This window comes from Anguilla rostrata, chromosome 8 (genome assembly GCF_018555375.3).
Source record: "Anguilla rostrata isolate EN2019 chromosome 8, ASM1855537v3, whole genome shotgun sequence".
NCBI classification, from domain to species: Eukaryota; Metazoa; Chordata; class Actinopteri; order Anguilliformes; family Anguillidae; genus Anguilla; species Anguilla rostrata.
The window spans coordinates 5,788,656-5,814,765 of record NC_057940.1 but is presented as its reverse complement, the minus strand read 5'-3'; the positions used below and the strand labels follow the sequence as shown (position 1 = coordinate 5,814,765).

Below are 26,110 nucleotides of genomic sequence, written 5' to 3'. Positions count from 1 at the left end.
GGTAAACTGACCGGCCAGTTAGATAACTTCCTGGAGTTTTCTGGTATTTGGCTATTTCAGGTTTTACTGTACGTTTTTTCATTTGGACGAGACCGTTTTTGTGTGCAATGAAGGGTATTATAGATATGTACAGACGTTTCTGAAGACGTGTTGGTTTTTACAACGGCTGTTAGACGGGCAATCGCAAGTTCATGGTTTACTTCATGAAGCCCTAAGTCCAAAACTGCTTCGTTTTAACCCTTTGAAGAGTAGGTTTTTTTGGAATGTTGTTTTTAAAATGTATTCGCAGTTGGTGTTCTAGAACTCCATCGCATTCAATTACCAGCAGTGATTGTGACATCAGCATTAGAATGTTCAGTTAAGAACATTCTAATCACACATTTGTGATGTCATACCTTAAAGGGAGAGACCATGAGCCCGCGCCTGCCTCCAGTCCAGCCATTGTGAAGCGCCAACACACCTTCAGAAACAGACTACACGCAAACATCTTTCATCACGCACGTAACGTTTGGGCCAATTGAATCCTTACACCAAAACAGCAATCATTAAAATAAAAATCAACGATAAAGATCCGATTTTTACGAGCCAATTCTTTAGAATACGGACCTCCGGGGCCCACTATACCTCAAAGGGGAAAGCCTTTCGGCTAGGTACCTCATTTCCGTTTGACGTTTAAAAGATGCGTTTAAAACGTTTAAGGCGGGCGTTGAAACTAGCACGAGCGCGACCCGACGCACGTAAATAGGCTACGCGTAAACAGGCCTCGCAGGCACGCGGTTTTAGCAGTTTAACGCTAGGCCGTATTCCGCACGTGTCCGTCACGCGAAAATACATGCCCACATTCTCAGCCCATAAAGGCCGAAGAGATATCCAGCAATCTGAAACGTGATAAAAATTCCGAAACGGTATTTTGTATTTTTGTGTGCGGTATTTTCATAGCGGGCGTACGGCATCGTCCAGTCGTTAACGTCTTTTCGCGTGAGCCGTGTCAAAAACCGTCCATCCGGCGGGCCTTGGCGCGGAGGTGCACCCGCACAGCGCGATTGACCGAAACTCGACGCACGCGATCCAATGCGCGGCGTCGCAGGGACGAGGGTTTGAGTCGCAAAAGGGGGTTTTGAGAAGCGAATCCCGGCGGCACGAAAAAGACGCGGGCACGCCCCCTCCGAGCTTCGCCCCGTCCCGCCGGGCTTCGCCCCGTCCCGGCCCGAGAGCGGGATTTTTAGAGGACCGGCGCCGTCAAGCACACACCAGGATGGACGAAGAAAAAAAAAACAAAAACAAACAAAAAACAAAAAAACTGTGCGTTTGCACAAGGAGAAGCTTTTTTTTCCCCGTCAGTTCCTAAACGACGGAACGACGGCATCCTTGATATGCTTTAAAAAAGCGACCGGGCCTGAAGAGATGAGAAGCGCGTAGACGTACGTACGTACGGTGAGTCATACGCCGGCCGCCGTGCGGTCCGTGGCCACCGACACCCGCACGCTGGGAGAACGACCCGCACGCGGCGCTTCGCTTCGGTGACCCGCGATCCCAAAATTAAAGAGAGAGAAAAGGCTGCTGGTGATTTAAGACTGAAATGCGCTGTACGCAACGAATGCTGACAAGAGTCAAAACCTCAGCTCCACGGTAAAAAAAATAACAAAAAAAAAATCAACATGTCCACTCTAGAGAGAACATGAATACCTTGGCAACCACTCAACCCAACACCCCTCACCCCACCTCCCCAAAACTCACCACCTTTTGTTATAGCAGCAACAATTCCCAATTCCACTCTTAAAAATGATTAAGACCTGTTAAAATGTTTGATAATACATAGTTCCAACCCAAACTCAATGCTTTAACCGGACCTCATCAGACCTGGGTCAAATGCGTGTTTGTTTTGGATTCAAATACTTCTCTGTGCTCTGTTGATCGTGCCTGGAATAACTGAGTCTGCCAACATGACCAGAGGTTGGGGTTTGCACTTTTTGAGAGTATTTCATTGGTTCCAGTACACCAGACAAGATCAGTAAAGCGCAGAAATTGAATCCAAAACAAATATGCATTTGTCCCAGGTCTGGGTCTTGTTTTAAAAAAAAAAAAAATGCACAATTCCGAATGGAACATGAAGTAACCCCTGAAGCACCTGCTGGGTGCATCGTGCTGCAAGGGCGTTACCTTTTTCCACATCAGATTTTGCGTGACAAAACTGAATTAATGCTAAATAGTTAAATGGTGTGTGCGCATCCACGGGTGTAGGGTTGGGGGGTGTTGGGGGCAGATCCTTCTGTCCAGGGGGTGCATTTGAATAAGAAGCATTTGGTTTTAAGCCCGCGGGGGGGGTGAACCCGTGTTCAGCAGTTGTCTACGATCATGAAAATGCACTTTTGTACGTCGCTTCGGATAAAAGCGTCTGCCAAATGAATGTAATGTAATGTAATGTAATGTAATGGGGGGGGGGGCGAGGCTGTGGTTGAAGATCGCAGAGCTCGGAGCCCGGATTACGAGCAGAGCGTCCGGTTCGGACGCCCGAACGCTCGACCCGACCGGGCCGCATATCACCCCAAACCCCCATACCCCTCCCCCCAACCCCCCCCCCCCCCCCCAGTTCCTGCAAAACCCACGGAACAGGCAGGGGGGTCTGTAGCAGCACAGCATCCACGGGCCGAGCACCCAAACACGCGCCAAACATTACACTCCGCCCATATTACCACACATTTAAACCGCAAACGCTTTTTCTCTAAGTGCACTTATTGCTGAAACTGACAAGCGGCAGAGGACAGCCTCCGCCGGCGCGCCATTGGACAGTTTTCTAACAGTGCTTTTGAGGAGTAGTCAAAATGGCAGTTTTCACATTTTTGTTGTTGTTGTCAGCTTGAAGTGGACACTTTTATAATACAAATTAATCTACACAATGAACTCGACGGTGAAAAAAAGAAAGCCATTCCGCTTAAGTATAATAAATATCTTTTTATAGTCAAAGAGTGACTATGTATATTTTTCGCTATATATATAGCAAAACATAGCAAATTGAAAATTGAAAACGAAAATGATAAATAATGGCAAACCTAAATAAATTGATGTGAAAAATGACCACATCAGCTGCCACTGTCGTACAAGTAAGTAAGTTTGATGGCTGCTGTCTGTCTGTGGCAACAGTGGCGATTCAGCAAAAAAAAAATAACGAAATAAAATGAATTAAAATGCACCTGCTGTTTCGAAGGTCCTCACTCAGGAAGCGAATTTCAAGGGAAAAACGTCCCACCCAAAGACCAACCGGCTTCCAAAACGGCTTTGGGGGGAAGAATTGTGTACGGCACCACCCCCCCCCGCCTTCCTTAATGAAGGAACGGGCTGTTCCAGCAGGGACGGGACGGGACGGGGCCGGGCGGGGATTTTTACGCTTATACGCTTTCTCGTCTTGATCCAAGGCTTTTCTGTGGTCTTATCTCGAAAGCTCTCCCCCTGGTCTTCACGGCTGCGTCTGTTTAAAATTCACCACCTGACCCAGGAAGCGGACGAAGGCGCATACATTTCATTTTCCGCTTCTCGAAAAAGCCGGTAAAGCCAAGTCAGCCACAGACAGAGGCCGCCCGACCGCTCCAGTGGCTTATTCCAAAAGAGTTGGAATACTCCAACTGCAATTAGACCATCTATGTTTTTTTATTTTTTTTATTCTATAATCACCATACACTTAGTTTTGGAAGTGTCAAAATAGGTATTGTAGATATTCATTCAAATATTCATTCACATTTCAACGTGAATATGGAATATGCGGGACTTTTCAAGCTGCGACTGAACCAAAATGTGAAAACTGCAAGGCTCCAGTAAAGTCCAATTTAACTTCCGTAGATGTGTCAGTCCATTCAAACACAGTTGCATATGTTCTTTTACATACAGTAAACGCGTTTCACAATCCAAAGGTCAACAAAAATGTTCCGGCTGGCAAATGGGGACGTGTTTACATGTGTGGCAATACTGCATAAGAACGATTAAAATCTACGTCCGAGTCCAAATGGTTTTCTCCCCCTCTGATATTTTGACGGCGTCTATTGACAAATTTTTTCAATCGTTTGATTTTTCTCCTCTACACACAAAAACGAAAACAAAACGAACATAAACAAAAGCAAGCGGAGGCCTTCCATTGGTCCCGTAAGGCATGCTTAAACTTAAACGTGACGCAAGAGTTCACACAGGCACGTCGTAACAGCCGATCGCTTAAACGAAACGTACATCTCTGAGAAAACAAAAAAAAATTAAATAAAAATAAAATTAAAAGTTGCCGCGAAACGTTTAAAAATCTATGGCTTGGTTAAAAGTCCATTTGCTATATTTGAGTGATAAACGTACCGCTCATCTCCGCTCCGCTTCCCTCCCGGCGACGCCGATTCCTGCATGTGCGTGTGAGAAAAAGAGCTGACGCGGCGCGTTGCCGGGGCGATGGCGACTCGGTTAATGCTTCTAGGGCCGCGACGCGGGGTGGGGGGGTTGTGGGGGGTTCGGTGCTAAGGTGAGGAAGAGGAGGAGGAGAAAGACGAAGCAGCGGCGGAGGCTGAGGAGCGGGGCGGCGAGCGGCGGGGTGGGGTACGGCGCTAAGGCGAGGGAGAGGAGGAGGAGGAGGAGGAGAAAGACGAAGCAGCGGCGGAGGCTGAGGAGCGGGGAGTTGAGGGGGTGGAGGGGTAGTGCTTGAACCCGGTTCCGCGCGACAGAAGCGTCTCTTCCTGGACGCTCGCCGTCTCACACTCTCTTAAAACACACCAGCAGGTTCACACTCAGAGCTGTGGCACTTTCTGGTAAAACAAAAACAAAACCAAAAAAAAACCTGGCTTGGAAGGCAATGTTGCATTTACACAGCTGCGTTTTAACGTATGCATATAGTCACAAATGTATGCGTGCATGTATTTATGTACGCGTGTACCCCAGGTGTATGTATATAGATAGACATATACAGTGCATATACATACATACACACGGTCTAGACACTAGTTCGCAAAACAGATATACAGATATTGCATATGTCATAGCATGTTTCGCCAGGACTGAATGAGGTCATGTCCAGTCTTTGCTCAAAGAAATCCATCTGTAGAATACGTAGCCGCAGAAAACAAAACAAAAAAAGATGCGATGTGCGGACCGTTTGACACGAGAAAATGCCGAGGCAAACAGACGTCTTTCAAAGGCAAGTCAAAACTTGGTACACAAACACAAAAAAAAAAAACAATATAATAAAAAATATACATAATACAGTCTGCTGCATCGTTGCGTAACACAGATAAAAACTTTGCCCAAAAATTTACATATTTGATATTTCTTTTTTTTTAAGCAAATGTTAAGACCAGAAATGGTGTAAATCTGTTTTCCTTCGTTTCGTGTTTTTTTTTTCTTTGAAGTAGTCCGGATGCACAGAGCGTGGGGGGGGGGGGTGGTTTAAAAAGAGCTTGGCAACTGCGGTCTCTAAGCGCTGGTGATCAAAGAGGGGCTCCAGGTGTAGGGGTACAGACCGTCTTATAAGTCCAGGAAGTGTTTGGGCGAGGGGGGAGGCGGGGATAGGGGGAGGGGCCAGGCATCTGGGCGGGGATAGGGGAGGGGGGGGGGGGGGAGTGGCTCTGCACGTAGAGGAGAGTCCGACTCGTCGCCGCCCTTCCCACGTGAAAAATCGGCACGTTTTTTTTTTTCTTTTTTTGTGGGAAAAAAACCAGCTTCACATACCTCGGCGAGGTAGAATACGCACAAGTGTTCTTTTCAGTCGCTCGAACGAAACAAACCATGACTGAGTACAGCCGAACGATAACAAACAAACAAACAAACAAAAAATAATAAAATAAAAATAATACTTTCATTGTACTGCCTTTTCCTATTTAAAAAAAAAAAAAAAAAAAACACACAGGAAAAAGCCCACAAAGAAAAAAAAAAAGACAAACGCAGAGACAGGAGGGAGAGAGAGAGAGACAGAGAGAGAGAGAGACTGTGTGTGAGATAGAGAGAGTGTGTGTGTGTGATAGAGAGAGAGACAGTGATAGAGAGAGAGAGAGAGACAGACAGCGAGACAGTGAGACAGAGAGAGAGACAGTGATAGAGACAGACAGAGACACAGTGAGACAGAGAGAGACAGCGAGGCGGAGGGTGGAGCTGGCGGCCTACATCTTGATGCCCTCCTGCTGGCTGAGCTGGGACAGGGACTTCTTGATGCGCAGGGCGGTGAGGCGGGCGGCGCCGTTGGCATACCAGCACTCCCGCATGATCTTGGCCATGACCCTCAGCGCCTGCGTGCGACAGGGACAGCAGCACACCTCATCAGCTGACCGCCTGAGCACGCTCACGCCTCTCACCTCTCACCTCACCATTCGCCTGACGGTCTACAGCAGGCCTGCACAACCAGAGACTCCCCCCCCCCCCCCCAGGCTCAAAGCATTCACAGGGACCTTCCATCATAAATTAAAAAGGGTTATATTTGCAAAAAAAAAACAAATCACAAATTAATACACAGTTAATGTATATGAAGTCAGGCCAGACACCCCCTACAGTACCTTGAAGGACCACCCATGGCGTCCGCAGACCCTCTCTGCTGAAAAACCAGGGTCTGGTGTCTAGTCCGGCGCTACACCAAGCCGCTTCTGGTTGGACATGAAAGCGCCCGTTTCAGGGCTGCTGATTGGGTGGGTGGAGCATGTGCATGTGCACGGGCTGCCCAATCGAAAGCTTTCAGCCTGTCGAGTCTGGCCGCCTTTTAAAGAGGAGGTTTTGCTGGTATGTTTAATTTTTACATTTTTTGCTAAATCCTAATGTCAGAATGTGTGCCAGAACTCCACCGCCTTCGGTTACCAGCAGCGACTGTGACATCAGCGTTAGAACGTTCAGTTACGAGCATTCCGCTCGCACATTCGTGAACTCAACAGGGTTGAGGTCAACTTGCCGGCACTGGATATCTACAAAATAAAAGTCAAAAAGTCCAGAAAATGGCTTTAATAGCTTTCATTCCCGAAATGCCTGCAGACTTCAGAACGACTTCAGAAATGCATTTCAGCTGTCAAGTCGCAAACAAACACGCCCGATTGCTCTGCGGGAGAAGGCTGGCATTTTCTTTTAGAGAGCAAACCTACGGTGGGAATCTTTGAAGAACCTCCGATAAAAAGGAGACAGAGTCCCAATTATGCCACTAGCATTTTATCGTCACGCGAACGTCTGAGGCAATGTAAACAAGTTGTTACTTTTCCCCCGCGCTAATTTGACAGCGTTATGCGCAGTCGTTTAACGACTGCGAGGCGAAAGGACAGACAGCGAGGCGCGCTCTATCGGTTAAACGCGTATGCACGCCTGCGACCGCAAACAAAAAAAAAAAGAGCAGGCCTGGATCCAGCAATTGTGTAACAGCTTAGGATGTTTGCAGGTCTGAAGGTTCCTTCTGTCAGCAAAACATTTCTGACCCTGCTCATTTTTCCAGGGGGGGGTTTTTTTTAAGAGCACCTAACCGAGGGCTGAGACACGAGCTTCGCCTTGAAAAAAAAAAGCAAAACTAAAAACCAAAAATGGTAAGTAATCTTCAAAAACGCGAGGACATATTAAATAACATATAAAATGAGGTTTTAGCAAAGGTCACGATCGAGTCTGGCCGCAGTATTCTCTCAGTACTGTGGCCTGCCCCTCAACCTAGCAACACTGCTCACCTTCAGCAAACATTAACTTTTTTTTTTAAACACAATATTTATCGTTGGTTCCAGAAAATTCCAAACTGAAAACGCTCAGTATTGACTTTTCTTTATTTCCTTCCTTTATTTCACAGTGTTCAAATAAAAATGTTAGCGTGTTTTTTTTTTTTCACGGTGTTAAAAAACGTTAGCGTGTCAGCTAGCCTCCCGGACTCAGCCACGGCGGTACAGCGATGACTCACAGGCGTATCATGTTAGCTCATGCACGCCAGACTTATTCTCCTCTAGCATCCTGCCGCTCAACCTGATTTAACACCCACATCTGATTCCTCACCGTCCATCGGATGTAACACCCACATCTGTATTCTCACATCCGCGATATAACACCCACATCTGTATTCTCACATCCGCGATGTAACACCCACATCTGTATTCTCACATCCGCTCTGTAATACCCACATCTGCATTCTCACATCTGCTCTGTAACACCCACATCTGTATTCTCACATCCGCGATATAACACCCACATCTGTATTCTCACATCCGCTCTGTAACACCCACATCTGCATTCTCACATCTGTATTCTCACATCCGCGATATAACACCCACATCTGTATTCTCAAAACCACGCTGTAACACCCACATCTGTATCCATCACATCTACGCTTTAAAAGCCAGATCTGTATCCTCACACTCATACATGTATTCTCACTGACATCCGCAGACCTTTCTCCACACTGCTGCGGGGGTGAGGGGGGAGGGATGGGAGTTGCTTTTGATGAAAAAGACATGATGTTTGGATGGAAGCAGGAGAGGAAGGTGTGCTGAGAGCCGGGCCTGGAGGAGGGTCAGCCCGACACGTTCATCGGAGGGGAGCTCTCCAGGACCAGGGCTGCAGACCCTCACATTTAATCAGCCCTTAATAGGGCGACATAGCTCAGGAGGTAAGACCGACTGTCCGGCGGTCGGAGGGTTGCCGGTTCAAACCCCGCCCTGGGCGTGTCAAAGCGTCCTTGAGCAAGACACCTAACCCCTAACTGCTCTGGTGAGTGGGAGGCATCAATTGTAAAGCGCTTTGGATAAAAGCGCTGTATAAATGCAGTCCATTTACCATTTAATCGTTTTCCTACATTCAATTTAATTTGCCTCTCAGTTTCCATAATCCCTCCCCCCCCCCCAGATGGACAGACGCACCGCCGACAGAGAGCAGAGGTCGGCCCGGTCTCTCTCTCTCTCTCTCTCTCTCTCTCTCTCTCTCTCTCTCTCTCTCTCTCTCTCTCTCTCTCTCTCTCTCTGTCTCTCTCTCTCTCTCTCTCTCTCTCTCTGTCTCTCTCTCTCTCTCTCTCTCTCTCGATGCTCACAGCCCCCACGTCATTAATAGCCTGTTAATCCTAAAGTGCTCAGCAGCCAGAGAGATTAGATCAGGCGCACGGGGGGGGGGGGGGGGGGGGGGGGGAGTTTACAGCTGCAAATTGGCCATAATCTAATCGTCTCGATTTCGAGAAGGACGGACAGCAGAAACGCTGTCGGGGGGGAGAGAGAGGAGGACAGGTGCGAGGAGTCAGTCGCCTGGAGACGCAGCGGCCGAGCCGTTCCGTCGGGGGGGGGGGGGGGGGGAGTTTACAGCTGCAAATTGGCCATAATCTAATCGTCTCGATTTCGAGAAGGACGGACAGCAGAAACGCTGTCGGGGGGGAGAGAGAGAGAGGAGGACAGGTGCGAGGAGTCAGTCGCCCTGGAGACGCAGCGGCCCGAGCCGTTCCGTCGGGGGGGGGGGGGGGATTATGGGATTGCTCGCACAGACAGGTCCCCCGGGGGTACGATGCGCTAACCCGCGGCTAGGCTAGCCTTTCGCAGCGGACCCAGCCGGGCAGTAAGAGCACTCAGCTCTGGCTGCGGGGCTGCAGATGGGCAGGATGGCGTCCCTTTAGGGCCTGGCCACCGCAGCATCACCACTCAGGCAGAGGAAATCAGCGGCCGCGCGGCTAACCGATCGCTCTAGCCTGCAGTGAAACTCGAGCACATCTTCATACGGCCCCCCCGTGTACGACAGACCCACCGCAGACCACGCTACCGAGCCAATTCCGACACTCACACACGTAAATACACCCAGGGTTATGGACCTGCCGCTGGAAATGAGATTTCTTCACGGTGCACAGACAGTGCTTGCAGTGAGCGTGAGGACTCAGGAATTCACCATGACCAATTACAAAGGGATGAGTATGAGTAATGGATTGATCGATTGCTCGTCGGATACGTGTGTACTTGTAACCCTTGTGTGTATTACGTGTAATCTTGTGTATTTTGTCATAAAGGCTATGCACGTACAACTATGTGTTGCATCTTGGCTCCATTTATTAATTTTTTATTATTATGTACACAAAAAGAATAAACGCATTAAAACAGAATATTTCCTTATCTAACATGCACAGAATAAAGCAAACGTTCATGGTGAAACGCATGTTTTTATTGCAGTAATGCTTTTTGTTTAGTGACCGTGGTATAAGCGGGGTAATGCCTGAGTGGTTGAGCATTACGCTGTTAGAATGCCCTGCACTGAGGGAAATAGCCCCGATGTGTATTTAATACCACCGTCAACTGTAACGAAAACATGCGTTTCAGAATACGCGATTCCACTGTGAAGGAAACGCCAGCCTACTTAAGTATTGGAGCAAATATCCCATAGGTCGCCACTTAGCAACCAACGCCTAGCTGCCCTCTATACAGTCATTCATGGACATCAAGCTGACACTGTTGACATTGTATGATATTCTAACTTGAATTGCTTGCTCTTGTAAATTTCCACTTTATTTAGTCGGACCGATGCACATTCTTTCAAAGCGGTGATTGAGCTTTTGCAGACCCTACTCCATAGTAGGGCGTATATGAAGAAATAATGCAAAATGTCCCAGCCAATCAGAACTGAGTATTCAGCCAACTGTGTAATGATTTTATGGGCGCATAAAATCATTGAAAATAAATGAGTTGAAAATAAAATTGCGCCATATCGGACACTGAATGTGTTTATTGACACAATAAACTGAACATAAAAACTTTATTATGACGGGTACTGATGTGTGTTGTTATGCGTTGCATTTTCTGTACAACCAGATAGATTCTTCCCCGTGGTATTGATCGATCCAGATTAGAGCACATTATGCGATCCCTCAATCTGTGAAATAATTGAAAATCACCAGCCCTACCAATTACCAAGTGGAATTTGTGGTCACCAAACCTGAATATATATATATAGAGACGCACACTCAAAGCGTTTGCACTGCAGCCCTGGTATGGATACAATATTCTTATGGTAGTCCTTGGTGTAAAGTTGTGTGTGCTTTTATTGAATGTTCTTATTGGTCTGATTAGATATGTTTTTGGACAGCACTTTGAGCTGCTTTTTTGCATAAAAGGTGCTGTACAAATATAAATAAACTTGAAACTTAAAAACTGCCAAATTAACAAAACAAAACAAAACAAAGTGCCTGTTGTTGCAGGGAAACCTGAATCGAAATCCCAGAATTCCGGAATTCCTGGAGATTCCGGGCCCCCTGGTCGGGAGCACGCACACACGCACACACGCACGCACACACACACGCACGCACACACGCACACACACACACACGCACACGCACGCACGCACACACGCACACACACACACACACACACACACACACACACACGCACGTACCTCACAGCTCTGCCACCGGTTGGGAATGTTGGGCCGGAGCTTCTGGTCGCACACGACCTTGCGCATCTCCTCCACCGAGGGGTCGGACTGCACCAGGTCGTAGTACGGCAGCTGGTAGTCCTCGTGGATGCCTGAGGGGGAGGGCGAGAGCCAACCGCGAGGCCCGGAGGCGTTAGGAGGGGCGGGGCTAATCACAGGGGGGAGGAGCTAAAGGAGCGAACCACAGTGTTAAACAGAGAAGGGCAGGGCTAGAAGGCCCAATCACAATACTACATTCAGAGGGCAGGGGCTACGAGTGTGAACAGCAGTGTTACACTGAGGAGGGCGGGGCTAGAAGGCCTAAATGCAAAACTACCTATACAGAGGGGAGGGGCTACACATGTGAACCAGTGTTACACAGAGGAGGGCAGGGCTAAAAGGCCCAATCACAACAACACATTCAGAGGGGAGGGGCTACACGTCAAAGCACAGTGTTACACTGAAGAGGGTGGGGCTAAAAGGCCCAATCACAACAGCACATTCAGAGGGGAGGGGCTACACCGGCAAACCACAGCCTTACTGAGGAGGAACAGGGAAAAACTGAACAGCAACCGTCAGTTACAGCGCCGCCCAGCGGACAGATCCCACTGTAGAGCGGCGCTGATCCACGAAGCTCCCCGAAGCCGAGCGTGCGTCCGACTGGCTGAGCCGGGAACACGTGCTAACGAGGTTAGCGCGCTAACGTCCGTAGCGCGGCGGTAACAACAGGAGCGGCAGCGGGGCCGCCGACATGCCACAGAGGGGGGCGGAGATTTAACCGGATAAACGGAAAATTCATTTATGCCGTAATGTCATTTCGAGGCTGAGGCTTACGGTCACATGGGCATTGCGGTCCAATGGGCTCGCGGCCTGATGCATGCATGCGCGCGCGCAAGCCGATCGACTGCGCTCGGCCCGCGGCGAAACTCGAGCTCGTCTTCGACGAGCCCCCCGTACGCCAGAGAGCCGACCGCAACCGCGTCGCGCCGAGCCGACCGCGATCCGCGCGCGAGAGAGAAGGGAGGAACTGCCGGAGGACGGGCAGGCGCGCACGGACACGGAATGGCCGCGCTCTTCGCCAGCGAAAGGGGGACTCTTCGCCGACTCGATGGATTCGAGAAGCCCGTAAGGAGCTGTCGATCACGGTTCCCGTCCGAACCAATCAAATTATTCCGCCCTGAGAAGGCCGGGTGAGTCACCGAGCGCCGCGCGTCATGTGACCCGGCAGGCTGCCAATCACACGCAACGCTGTAGGACGGGCTGAGGGTGACGCTCAAGTGGCTTTCCTGACCAATTCACACAGAAAACACAAAATGGCCGCCGCGCCGCGCGAGGGGGCTTGCAGGTTACAGGACTACAACAAACGAACAAATCTGAAGACGGAAACCGGCAAACACGTCAATGCAAATTAGCGTTAAGAAACCACATTTCCGTTCACAGCAGCGAAGAGAAACTCTGATATCAACTCAATGTCAGTTAGTTAGCTTCTTCCCGTCAATACAGACTACCATGCAACCTGGTTCTCACCCTGCCTTTGCGATGGTGACGGTGAGGGCGTCTGCACACCGCAGGCCAACACCGCCGCCCCACTATCTCCAGCTCCATGACTAAACGGGCACGCGGGCGGCACTGTGCTGGGCGGGGCCTCCAAAAAACAAACATTTACACAGCGTGGCCCCTCCCAGCATTCAATGCACATTCGCTCCCAAAAAACGTGGAAGGTGGAAAGTCCAGGGGGGTCGGACAGTGAGAGTGCTGCCGTGTGTTTCTGCCACCCGTGAACTCGCTTCACTGATCGGCTCCACCTCCTGGCTGAAGAACTGCGCCAATTAGCAAATCCAGGTGACTGGAACAAAATACTGGGGAGGACTGTGGCTAAAAATGGGGGCGGGGCCATTAGGGCTGAGAAGGGGCGGGGCTTCTAGTGCTGAGAAGGGGGCGGGGCTTCTAGGGCTGAGAAGGGGCGGGGCTTCTAGGGCTGAGAAGGGGCGGGGCTTCTAGGGCTGAGAGGGGGCGGGGGCTTCTAGGGCTGAAACGGGGGCGTGGCTTCTAGGGCTGAAACGGGGGCGGAGCTTCTAGGGCTGAGACAGGGGGTGGGGCTTCTAGGGCTGAGACAGGGGGCGGGGCTTCTAGGGCTGAGAGGGGGGGGCGGTGCTTCTAGGGCTGAGAGGGGGGCGGGGCTTCTAGGGCTGAGAGGGGGTGGGGCTTCTGGGGCTGAGAGGGGGGTGGGGCTTCTAGGCCTGAGGGAGGGGTGGCTTCTAGGGCTGAGAGGGGGCGGGGCTCTAGGGCTGAAACGGGGGCGTGGCTTCTAGGGCTGAAACGGGGGCGGAGCTTCTAGGGCTGAGACAGGGGGTGGGGCTTCTAGGGCTGAGACAGGGGGCGGGGCTTCTAGGGCTGGAGGGGGGGGCGGTGCTTCTAGGGCTGAGAGGGGGGGCGGGGCTTCTAGGGCTGAGAGGGGGGGGCTTCTGGGGCTGAGAGGGGGGGCGGTGCTTCTAGGGCTGAGACAGGGGGCGGAGCTTCTAGGCCTGAGACAGGGGGCGGGGCTTCTAGGCATGAAACGGGGGGCGGAGCTTCTAGGGCTGAGAGGGGGTGGGGCTTCTGGGGCTGAGAGGGGGGCGGGGCTTCTAGGGCTAAAACGGGGACGAGGCCTCTTGGGCCGATCCTTACCACCGATGGAACACCTCCGCGCGATTTCCCAGAACACCAGGCCCATGGCGTAGATGTCGGCCCTCTTGAAGGACTCGAAATGCTTCATGTTTATGGAGTCGTCCAGAACCTCCGGGGCCATGTACCTGACGAGAGAGAGAACGCCGGGGTTTTAATAACAATAACGATAACAGCGGCAACAGTAACAATAACAAAACACAGCTTTGTAAAACAGCTTATGTATTTAAAGCACGGATCACAACTTAACATCTGCCACCGCGTCACGTCTACAGCAATTAATCCTGAACACGAATCGGCGGGCTGGAGCGTCTGTGCTCTCCCCGCGACCACACACCGTTTTTCCCCACAAACGAGTCTCGCTCCACACCTCTCGCCGCAGTCGGGCAGAAAATTATTCAAACTGTTAAAAGCGTTCGCTCCGGGTTTTTGAAAAGCATTCAGGTTGCAGGCAGAGAGCCCGGCGCACGCCTGCAGAACGAGTCTCGTTTGGTTTCCACTTAAAAAAAAAAAAATATTGAGCTTTTTTTTCTCCCCTGGCATTGGCTTTTTGAAAAGGGCTGTGCCTCTGTGTCTGTACGCTCAATAGAAAGCAGTGCACTATGGGACCTCAGACTCTCCAGCGCTTCTTGGGAGTCTGGTCATGGCCGATGGTTTGAATTAATGTACCTGCATTCAAACCGAACTGAACTTTTCAAATGAAACCAGGGACTTGTTAAAACCACGCCCCCCCCCACCCCCCGGCTACTCAAATCAGACCACTGCCCCTTTCAAAGAGGAGACCTCGTAGCTGGAGAAACAGAAAATCCCAGAATGCACTGCTCCATTGTGTTTATAAGCAACGGTCCCAGCTGTTTAAAATGCAAGCAATTTTGGAAGAGGTAATGCAGTCTTATCATTCAGGGCAGGTTCGCTCCATGTCAGAACATGGAGGCCATTTAAAGCGGACAATTAAGATGGGGGCTAAATATAGAGATAATAAACTCCAGGAATGACTAACGGTCTGGTCCCAAGATCCCCAACGACGCTGCAACCCTTCTGTCAAACGCGAGGTCTGCGTGCGAGCCACCCTCGCACACACACACACAACACACTACACACGAAACCCACACATACACACACACTCACACACTCGCACACACACACACAAAATACACTACACACACACACACACACACACACAAAATACACTACACACACAACACACTACACACGAAACCCACACATACACACACACACACACACACAAAATACACTACACCCTCTCACACACACACACAACACACACATACACACATACACGAAACCCACACACACACACAAAATACACTACACACACACACACAACACACAAAACCCACAAATACACGCACTTACCACCCACACACACACTATACCCATACATACACACACACACACGCACTTACCACCCACACACACACTACACCCATACACACACAACACACACACTACACACGCACTTACCACCCACACACACACTACACCCATACACACACAACACACTATACACACACCACACTACACACACAAAATACACTACACACACAACACACTACACACACACACCACACTACACACACAATACACACACACACACACAACACACGAAACCCACACACACACCCACACACACACACACACACAACACATTACACACGAAACCCACACACACACACACACACACCACCCACACACACACTATACCATACACACACACACACACAACACACTATACCCATACACACAAAACACACTATACACACAGAAAATACACTACACACACAACACACTACACCCATACACAGACACATGCACTCACCACCCACACACACACTACACCCATACCCACACACACTGCACACACACACACACCCACACACACACACTACACCCATACCCACACACACTGCGCACACACACACACACACTAAACACTACACCCATACCCACATGCATGCACACACACACACACTCGCACACTCCATATTTCGGCCGAACAGTCAGGGAGCGTAACCGAAGCCATGTGCTGTCCCAGAATGCAGCAGGCGGAACAGATGTCCGTGTTTTCCCAACAACGGCCATGTGTGAGAAATGACTGGAGTCGGGCCACGACAAGACTCGCATCGTAAAGTTTTGAGTTGTGGTTTTTTTTTTTTTTTCCCGGTGCTTCCCGAAGGCCAGATCAGCCAAACAGGGCTGGAGGCGGCTCTCTGACGGAAGCTCCTGGACCAATCTTCAACGGGAAGTGTGTTTTAAACACAATGCGGGGGGATGAAAATGATCAGAGAAGAACATCCAAATATGGACACAAACAAGCACACAGGCACGGAAGAACTGCTGTGGCTGCACACGCATATACACAAATATGTAGCCCACACACACACACACACACACACGTTTGCACGAGCAGCTGAACAGATGCACACACGCACATGCTCGCACGTACACAGTCCACACACACGTACACATGCACACACAGACACACACACGTACACGCATACACGCACGCACACAGACACACACACACACACACACACACACACCCACACACACACACACACGTCTGCACGAGCAGCTGGACAGATGCACACACGCACATGCTCGCACGAACACACACACACGCACACATGCACAGACACACACACACACACACGTACACGCATACACGCACGCACACAGACACACACACACACACACACACGTACACAGTCCACACACACGTACACATGCACAGACACACACACACGCTCCTCGCAACAACTCAGCCCCCGTCTGAGACCGCTACTGAGAGCCGCCCCCCCCACCCCGCTCAGCCCCACCCCGGCCCCGCCCTCACCTCTTGGTCCCCACCCGGTGGTTGGGGGCGATGCTCCCTGAGGCCCCACCCCTGCTCGGCCCCACCCCTCACCTCTTGGTGCCCACCCGGTGGTTGGGGGCGAAGCTCCCCGAGGCCCCACCCCCTGCTCAGCCCCACCCCGGGCCCCACCCCCTCACCTCTTGGTCCCCACCGGTGGTTGGGGCGATGCTCCCGAGGCCCCACCCACCCCGCTCAGCCCCGCCCCGGCCCGCCCCTCACCTCTTGGTCCCCACCCGGTGGTTGGGGGCGATGCTCCCGAGGCCCCACCCACCCCGCTCAGCCCCGCCCCCGGCCCCGCCCCTCACCTCTTGGTCCCCACCTGGTGGTTGGGGGCGATGCTCCCGAGGCCCCACCCCCCCCGCTCAGCCCCGCCCCGGCCCCGCCCCCTCACCTCTTGGTCCCCACCCGGTGGTTGGGGGCGATGCTCCCCGAGGTCCCCCCACCCGCTCAGCCCCGCCCCCGGCCCCGCCCCCTCACCTCTTGGTCCCCACCCGGTGGTTGGGGGCGATGTCGATGGTGTCGGTGGCCGAGTCGTGGCGGACGGCCAGCCCCAGGTCCGCGATGCAGCACGTGCCGTTCTTCTTCACCAGGATGTTCTTGGATTTCAGGTCACGGTGGGCGATGGCCGGCTTGCCTGGATTTACGGGAAGTAACGGGGGGGGGGGGGGGGGGGGAGGGGGGAGGGAGCGGAGGAGGGAGGGACAGTGAGACAGAGCGAGGGAGGGAGGGAGGAGTGAAAAAGGCCAGCAGAGGGACGGAGGAAGAGGGAGGGAGACTAAGTGAAGCACGTCGCTCATTGGCACGCTCACGGCAGATGGAAATGTGCTTTTCACTGACGAGGCCGAGCTCGTTAATGCAGCCTTAAATTACAGAAATACAGTCATTAACACGCCCCACAGCCCACAGCTGCACATTCAACATCACTGTGTGTGTGTGTGAGTGTGTGTGTGTGTGTGTGTGTGTGTGTGTGTGTGTGTGTGTGTGTGTGTGCGTGCGTGCGTGCGTGCGTGCGAGTGTGTGTGTGTGTGTGTGTGTGTGTGTGTGTGTGTGAGTGTGTGTGTGTGTGTGTGTGTGTGTGTGTGTGTGTGGTGTGTGTGTGTGTGTGAGTGAGTGTGTGTGTGTGTGTGTGTGAGTGTGTGTGAGTGTGTGCGTGTGTGTGTGTGTATATGTGCGTGTGTGTGTGTGTGTGTGTGTGTGTATGTGCGTGTGTGCGTGCGTGCGTGTGTGTGTACCCACCTTGCGTGCCCACGATCTCCATGTGCAGGTGTGCCAGGCCGCTGGCGGTGGAGAGGGACAGCTTGATCATGCCCTCCACGGTGACGGTGTAGCGGTTCAGGTAGTCGAACAGGGAGCCGTGCTCGTGGTAGTCCGACACCAGCCACAGCTGCGTCCACGTGCCGTTATCTGAGCGGGAGAAGGGCCGCAGGTCAGCCGCGGTGAACGCAAACGCAGCCGCACCCCGAACGCAAACGCAGCCGCGCCCAACACAGACGCAAACGCAGCCGCGCCCAAGGCAAACGCAGCCGCGCCCAGCACAGACGCAGCCACGCCCAACGCAGAAGCAGCCACGCCCAACGCAAACGCACCCAACGCGAACGCAAACGCACCCAACGCAAACGCAGCCGCGCCCAACGCAAACGCAGCCGCGCCCAACGCAAACGTAAACGCAGCCGCACCCTGAACGCAAGCGCAGACGCAGCCGCGGCGAATGCAAACGCAGTCGAACGCAGGCGCAGCCGCGCCCAACGCAGACGCGGCGAATGCAAACGCAGCTGAGTTGCGTCGAACGCAAACGCTCACCGGCGCATTGCCTTACCGTAACCACCGGTTTTATCCAATCACACTGCAGCTTTACTATGCGGCTTCATAAGAGCTTTATAACTCCTTCATAAGGCACACATAGCGCCCTCACATGAGCCCTCATAAAAACGTTAATAACCGCAAACGGTGTGTGTGTGTGTGCGTGTGTGTCTGTGTGCGTGTGTGTGTGTGCGCGTGTGCGTGTGCGTGCGCGTGTGCGTGTGCGTGTGTGTGTGTGTGTGTGTGCGTGTGTGCGTGCGTGTTTGGGTGCGTGTGTGTGTGTGTGTGTGTGTGTGTGTGTGTGTGTGTGTGCGTGCGTGCGTGTGTGCGTGCGCGTGGGCGTGTGTGTGTGTGTGTGTGTGCGTGCGTGTTTGGGTGTGTGTGTGTGTGTGTGTGTGTGTGTGTGTGTGTGTGTGGCGTGTGTGTGTGTGTGTGCGTGTGTGCGTGCGTGTTTGGGTGCTGTGTGTGTGTGTGTGTGTGTGTGTGCTGTGTGTGTGTGTGTGTGTTTGTGTGTGTGCGTGCATGCGTGCGTGTCTGTGTGTGCGTGTGTGTGCGTGCGTGCGTGCGTGTGTGTGTGTGCGTGTGTGTGTGTGTGTGCGTGTGTGTGTGTGTGTGTGTGTGTGTGTGTCTGTGTGTGTGTGTGTGTGTGTGTGTGTGTGTCTGTGTGTGTGTGTGTGTGTGTGTGCGTGTCACTCGCTGCACCAGCTGTGACACACACCCGTGTGACGCGTGCAGCCAGCGAGGCGGTCACACAGACCGTACGCAGGACCGTTCGGGCGATGACACAGACCGCGTCCGTCGCCTAACAGACAGACAGAGAGAGGAGCCGGGCGTTCGCCACTCAGGGATGAGTCACGGACCGCTGCTCGGCGCGTATAACAGCTTGCGTATCTCTGGCGCGCTTCACTGATAGCGCAGCGAGGGCTCGCTCACACCGCTCTGAGGCTAACAGTGCGAGACACAGCAGCAATGAGCCCTGGGAAGAAAAAAAAAAAACGCATTTCCTGAGCGAGAGGTGGCCGGCAGGACGCCCGGCCAATCAGGGCTTTACCTGCAGACAGCGCGAGAGAGAGAGAGAGGGAGAGAGAGAGAGAGAGACAGAGAGAGAGAGAGGGGCGAGGATTCAGAGCCTGAAGACTACGGCGAATGTTGTTATTTTTTTATGCGCGGTAAACAAAGCCCTTGGACTGAAAGCGAGTAAAAGACCAGCACTACAGGGGGCGGAGCCGCCGGGGCCCCGGGCCAATGGGACGGCGGCGGCGGGGGCGGGGCTGACCTTTGTTGTCGGCGGCGATGAAGCCCAGGATGTTCTCGTGCCGCAGCATGACGGTCTGGTAGATCTCGGCCTCGCGGAACCAGGAGCGCTCCTCGCGCGAGGAGAAGATCTTCACCGCCACCTCCTCGCCCCGCCAGCGGCCGCGCCACACCTCGCCGAAGCGCCCCTTCCCGATGCTCTCCTGGAGGATGATGGTCCTGGCGATGGTGCGCTGGACCAGCAGGGGGAGGCCTGCGTGGGGGGGGGGGGAGGGGGGGGGTAAACAAACGCACGCTCACGCAGCTGCAGACAGCTCGGCCAATCAGCCGATCGGCAGTCGCGGGCCCACCGTGACGCTATTCGCTCGCTCGCTCTGCTCACGGACGGCTGACCGCTCGGTCACCGTGGTAACCGCACGAGCTCAGTGATCCTTCACCAGCTCACTCACCTGCACTCTTTCAATTAGGCCCCACTACAGCAGGGAGAGCTGCACTCAGAGCCTACTGATCCTGCACACACCCTAACCCACTACAGCAGGGAGAGCTGCACTCAGAACCTACTGATCCTGCACACACCCTAACCCACTACAGCAGGGAGAGCTGCACTCAGAGCCTACTGATCCTACACACACCCTAACCCACTACAGCAGGGAGAGCTGCACTCAGAGCTCACTGATCCTACACACACCCTAACCCACTACAGCAGGGAGAGCTGCACTCAACTTACTGATCCTACACACACCCTAACCCACTACAGCAGGGAGAGCTGCACTCAGAGCTCACTGATCCTACACACACCCTAACCCACTACAGCAGGGAGAGCTGCACTCAGAGCCTACTGATCCTACACACACCCTAACCCACTACAGCAGGGAGAGCTGCACTCAGAGCCTACTGATCCTACACACACCCTAACCCACTACAGCAGGGAGAGCTGCACTCAGAGCTCACTGATCCTACACACACCCTAACCCACTACAGCAGGGAGAGCTGCACTCAGAGCCTACTGATCTACACACACCCTAACCCACTACAGCAGGGAGAGCTGCACTCAGAGCCTACTGATCCTACACACAACCCTAACCCACTACAGCAGGGAGAGCTGCACTCAGAGCCACTGATCACACACACCCTAACCCACTACAGCAGGGAGAGCTGCACTCAGAGCTCACTGATCCTACACACACCCTAACCCCACTACAGCAGGGAGAGCTGCACTCAGAGCTCACTGATCCTACACACACCCTAACCCACTACAGCAGGGAGAGCTGCACTCAGAGCCTACTGATCCTCAAAACACCCTAACCCACTACAGCAGGGAGAGCTGCACTCAGAGCCTACTGATCCTACACACACCCTAACCCACTACAGCAGGGAGAGCTGCACTCAGAGCCTACTGATCCTACACACACCCTAACCCACTACAGCAGGGAGAGCTGCACTCAGAGCCTACTGATCCTACACACACCCTAACCCACTACAGCAGGGAGAGCTGCACTCAGAGCTACTGATCTACACACACCCTAACCCACTACAGCAGGGAGAGCTGCACTCAGAGCTACTGATCCTACACACACCCTAACCCACTACAGCAGGGAGAGCTGCACTCAGAGCCTACTGATCCTACACACACCCTAACCCACTACAGCAGGGAGAGCTGCCACTCAGAACTACACTGATCCTAACACACCCTAACCCACTACAGCAGGGAGAGCTGCACTCAGACTTACTGATCCTACACACACCCTAACTCCCACACACTCAAGCAGGGAGAGCTGCACTCAGAGCCTACTGATCCTACACACACCCTAACCCACTACAGCAGGGAGAGCTGCACTCAGAGCCTACTGATCCTACACACACCCTAACCCCACTACAGCAGGGAGAGCTGCACTCAGAGCTACTGATCCTACACACACCCTAACCCACTACAGCAGGGAGAGCTGCACTCAGAGCTTACTGATCTTACACACACCTAACCCACTACAGCAGGGAGAGCTGCACTCAGAGCTCACTGATCCTACACACACCCTAACCCACTACAGCAGGGAGAGCTGCACTCAGAGCCTACTGATCCTACACACACCCTAACCCACTACAGCAGGGAGAGCTGCACTCAGAGCCTACTGATCCTACACAACACCCTAACCCCACTACAGCAGGGAGAGCTGCACTCAGAGCCTACTGATCCTACACACACCCTAACCCACTACAGCAGGGAGAGCTGCACTCAGAGCTCACTGATCCTACACACACCCTAACCCCTACAGCAGGGAGAGCTGCACTCAGAGCCTACTGATCCTACACACACCCTAAACCCACTACAGCAGGGAGAGCTGCACTCAGAGCCTACTGATCCTACACACACCCTAACCCACTACAGCAGGGAGAGCTGCACTCAGACCTACTGATCCTACACACACCCTAACCCACTACAGCAGGGAGAGCTGCACTCAGAGCTCACTGATCTACACACACCTAACCCACTACAGCAGGGAGAGCTGCACTCAGAGCCTACTGATCCTACACACACCCTAACCCACTACAGCAGGGAGAGCTGCACTCAGAGCCTACTGATCCTACACACACCCTAACCCACTACAGCAGGGAGAGCTGCACTCAGAGCCTACTGATCCTACACACACCCTAACCCACTACAGCAGGGAGAGCTGCACTCAGAGACTTACTGATCCTCACACACACCTACCCATACAGCAGGGAGCTGCACTCAGAGCTACTGATCCTACACACACCTAACCCACTACAGCAGGAGAGCTGCACTCAGAGCCTACTGATCCTACACACACCCTAACCCACTACAGCAGGAGAGCTGCACTCAGAGCCTACTGATCCTACACACACCCTAACCCACTACAGCAGGAGAGCTGCACTCAGAGCCTACTGATCCTACACACACCCTAACCCACTACAGCAGGGAGAGCTGCACTCAGAGCCACTGATCCTACACACACCCTAACCCACACAGCAGGAGAGCTGCACTCAGAGCCTACTGATCTACACACACCCTAACCCACTACAGCAGGAGAGCTGCACTCAGAGCCACTGATCCTACACACACCCTAACCCACTACAGCAGGGAGAGCTGCACTCAGAGCCTACTGATCCTACACACACCCTAACCCACTACAGCAGGGAGAGCTGCACTCAGAGCTACTGATCCTACACACACCCTAACCCACTACAGCAGGAGAGCTGCACTCAGAGCCTACTGATCCTACACACACCCTAACCCACTACAGCAGGAGAGCTGCACTCAGAGCCTACTGATCCTACACACACCCTAACCCACTACAGCAGGGAGAGCTGCACTCAGAGCCTACTGATCCTACACACACCCTAACCCACTACAGCAGGGAGAGCTGCACTCAGAGCCTACTGATCCTACACACACCCTAACCCACTACAGCAGGGAGAGCTGCACTCAGAGCTTACTGATCTTACACACACCCTAACCCACTACAGCAGGGAGAGCTGCACTCAGAGCTCACTGATCCTACACACACCCTAACCCACTACAGCAGGGAGAGCTGCACTCAGAGCCTACTGATCCTACACACACCCTAACCCACTACAGCAGGGAGAGCTGCACTCAGAGCTTACTGATCCTACACACACCCTAACCCACTACAGCAGGGAGAGCTGCACTCAGAGCCTACTGATCCTACACACACCCTAACCCACTACAGCAGGGAGAGCTGCACTCAGAGCTCACTGATCCTACACACACCCTAACGCACTACAGCAGGGAGAGCTGCACTCGGGGCCACTGATCCTACACACACCCTAACCCACTACAGCAGGGGAGCTGCACTCAGAGCCTACTGATCCTACACACCCTAACCCACTACAGCAGGGAGAGCTGCACTCAGAGCCTACTGATCCTACACACACCCTAACCCACTACAGCAGGGAGAGCTGCACTCAGAGCCTACTGATCCTACACACACCCTAACCCACTACAGCAGGGAGAGCTGCACTCAGAGCCTACTGATCCTACACACACCCTAACCCACTACAGCAGGGAGAGCTGCACTCAGAGCCTACTGATCCTACACACACCCTAACCCACTACAGCAGGGAGAGCTGCACTCAGAGCCTACTGATCCTACACACACCCTAACCCACTACAGCAGGGAGAGCTGCACTCAGAACTTACTGATCGTACACACACACATATACACACACACACGCACGTACACACGCACGCGCGCGCGCGCACGCACACACACACACACACACACGCACACACACACACACACACACACACACACACAATCGCACCCACGGCCTCGCAGACACACAAACGGTCTCCTTCAGGGTGTCAGAGGTCCCTGTCCCACAGGCCCGTGGCTCTGTTATCAAGACACGCTTCTGCTGGACCTCTTAAAGCACAACCGGCCCGGCTAGGCCATTAGCCCATCCCCCAAGATGCACTGCTCAAACACACACAGGGTTTACAGCCCCTTCAGAACGAGCAGGCCTGTCGGAATATCTTCTCCCCGCTCTGAGTCAGCGCTCTGGAATTCCACTGAGTTCAGGTTCAGCCGCGGCCATTGTGACATCAGCGGCAGAATGTTGGGCTGAGGACATTCTGACCAGGCCTCTGTGACCTCACAGCTGAGGGGGGGGGGGGCGGGACGACTGCGCCGGGCACAAGGCCGGGACACAGACCGCAGTCCCTCACGGCACATCTCCGCCCTCGTTTCCGCGGCGACGGAGCGCGTGACAGCCACGGGGGGGCCTCCCCCCCCCCCGGTCCGGCAAGGTCACCTTTCTCCCCAGCCCGGCCTCCTATTGGCCGACCCGCGGCGATGCCGCCGCGCGTCTCTCTCTTTACGTACGTCCGCCGCTGTGGTTCTCTTCTCAGCCGGCAGGGAAAACTCTGAGCTGGGTTTCCGCTGAAGGTTCGAGTGCCTGCGGTGATCTGAGAGAGCAGCACCGGGGCTGTGACCCCCCCCCCCCCGTCCTTCAATAAAAAACAAGAGCCACCAAGCCGCACTCACAGAGCAAAGAAATAAAGACCCCGCGCAATCTCCTCTTCTTCTTCTTCAGCCTGACGGAGAAAAAGCTATTGCTTCCTTCTCGTTCGCTTCAGGCACAAAATTAAGACGCAGGCTTTACTTTTTTATTTATTTATTATTATTTTATTTTTTCTCCTTCAAATTTATAGACAGGAAGATAATAAAAATGCCTTCAGAAGGACTGGGGGAAAAAAAAAAAAAAAATCTGAAGAGCGCAGAAGTTCAAAAAGTGTGACGCTGAACACTGGTCATCAAAGACGACAGGTCCAGGGCCACTCTTCCCTTTCCAGAAAATAAATATATAAAAGGCCGATGATGGAATACCTGCTTTAATGAAAATGTCCTCCCCATCTGAGGCACGGAACTCCTACAGGCACCGGAGGAACCGGTCTCTAAACGAGCGCTATCAAACACTCCCTTAGCATGAGGACTGCTGTATTCAGGACAACTCACTATATACTATACTATATACTATATACTATACTATAACTCAATATACGCAGAATAAACTAGACTCAAACATCTGAGCGTTTCCTCTCCTTTGTTCTTTATCAGTATCTATTTGGGGGGGGGGGGGAAATAAAAATGATTATGAACTGAGACTCGTAGTTTTAACTCAATAAAGGCAACGGGGCACTGCGCCCTCTTCGCAAAAGCACGGAGATCCACACGTCCCCCCTGTTTACATCGAACGTCGTCCGGCCAGAGGTTCGAGGACCCGGCTCTTCTTCTGTGGTAGGGGCAGACGGACGGGGGTCGCGGAAGAGAGGGACGGGTCTTCCAAAGCACGAGGAACGCAGCTGGCCATTAACCCTCAGCTGCTGTCTGTTACTAAGAGGACGTCTGCGCCGTTTTTTCCCAGGAACTGGTACTTTTAATTGCCGTGATGAGTCAGAGACTACACATCCAAATACGGTTGAAAAAAGATAATGAGCTATTATATTTCTGAAATTGCATGTTCCGGAGAGGAACGCAGATTTAACCTCGCTGATGCTCCTGCATTTCTGAAACAGGCGGGTACTAGACAAGGTCCATGCAGAAAATGAGACAGACCTGTTGAACTGTCAATGCCACAGACCGCTATAACACACACACACACACACACACAAGAATTTACTGCTATACTTGTGAGGAC

General features: G+C 52.8%; 1 protein-coding gene across 3 annotated transcripts in view; it reads right to left on the bottom strand.

Moving 5' to 3' along the window:
• Positions 1 to 26,110, bottom strand: part of LOC135260662 (TGF-beta receptor type-1) — a 77,322-nt gene that overhangs the window by 16,849 nt on the left and 34,363 nt on the right. For 2 of the 3 annotated variants that reach the window (XM_064346092.1, XM_064346091.1), the window contains 6 exons: positions 19,956 to 20,186; positions 18,116 to 18,283; positions 17,357 to 17,513; positions 14,005 to 14,129; positions 11,320 to 11,450; positions 5,290 to 6,245 (listed from right to left, as the gene is read on the bottom strand). In XM_064346092.1, the coding sequence (XP_064202162.1) occupies positions 6,120 to 6,245; positions 11,320 to 11,450; positions 14,005 to 14,129; positions 17,357 to 17,513; positions 18,116 to 18,283; positions 19,956 to 20,186 (938 nt within the window). In that variant the 3' untranslated portion in view covers positions 5,290 to 6,119. Of the gene's footprint in view, positions 1 to 5,289; positions 6,246 to 11,319; positions 11,451 to 14,004; positions 14,130 to 17,356; positions 17,514 to 18,115; positions 18,284 to 19,955; positions 20,187 to 26,110 lie in introns of those variants that run through there. The other variant, XM_064346090.1, reaches the window with a different exon arrangement.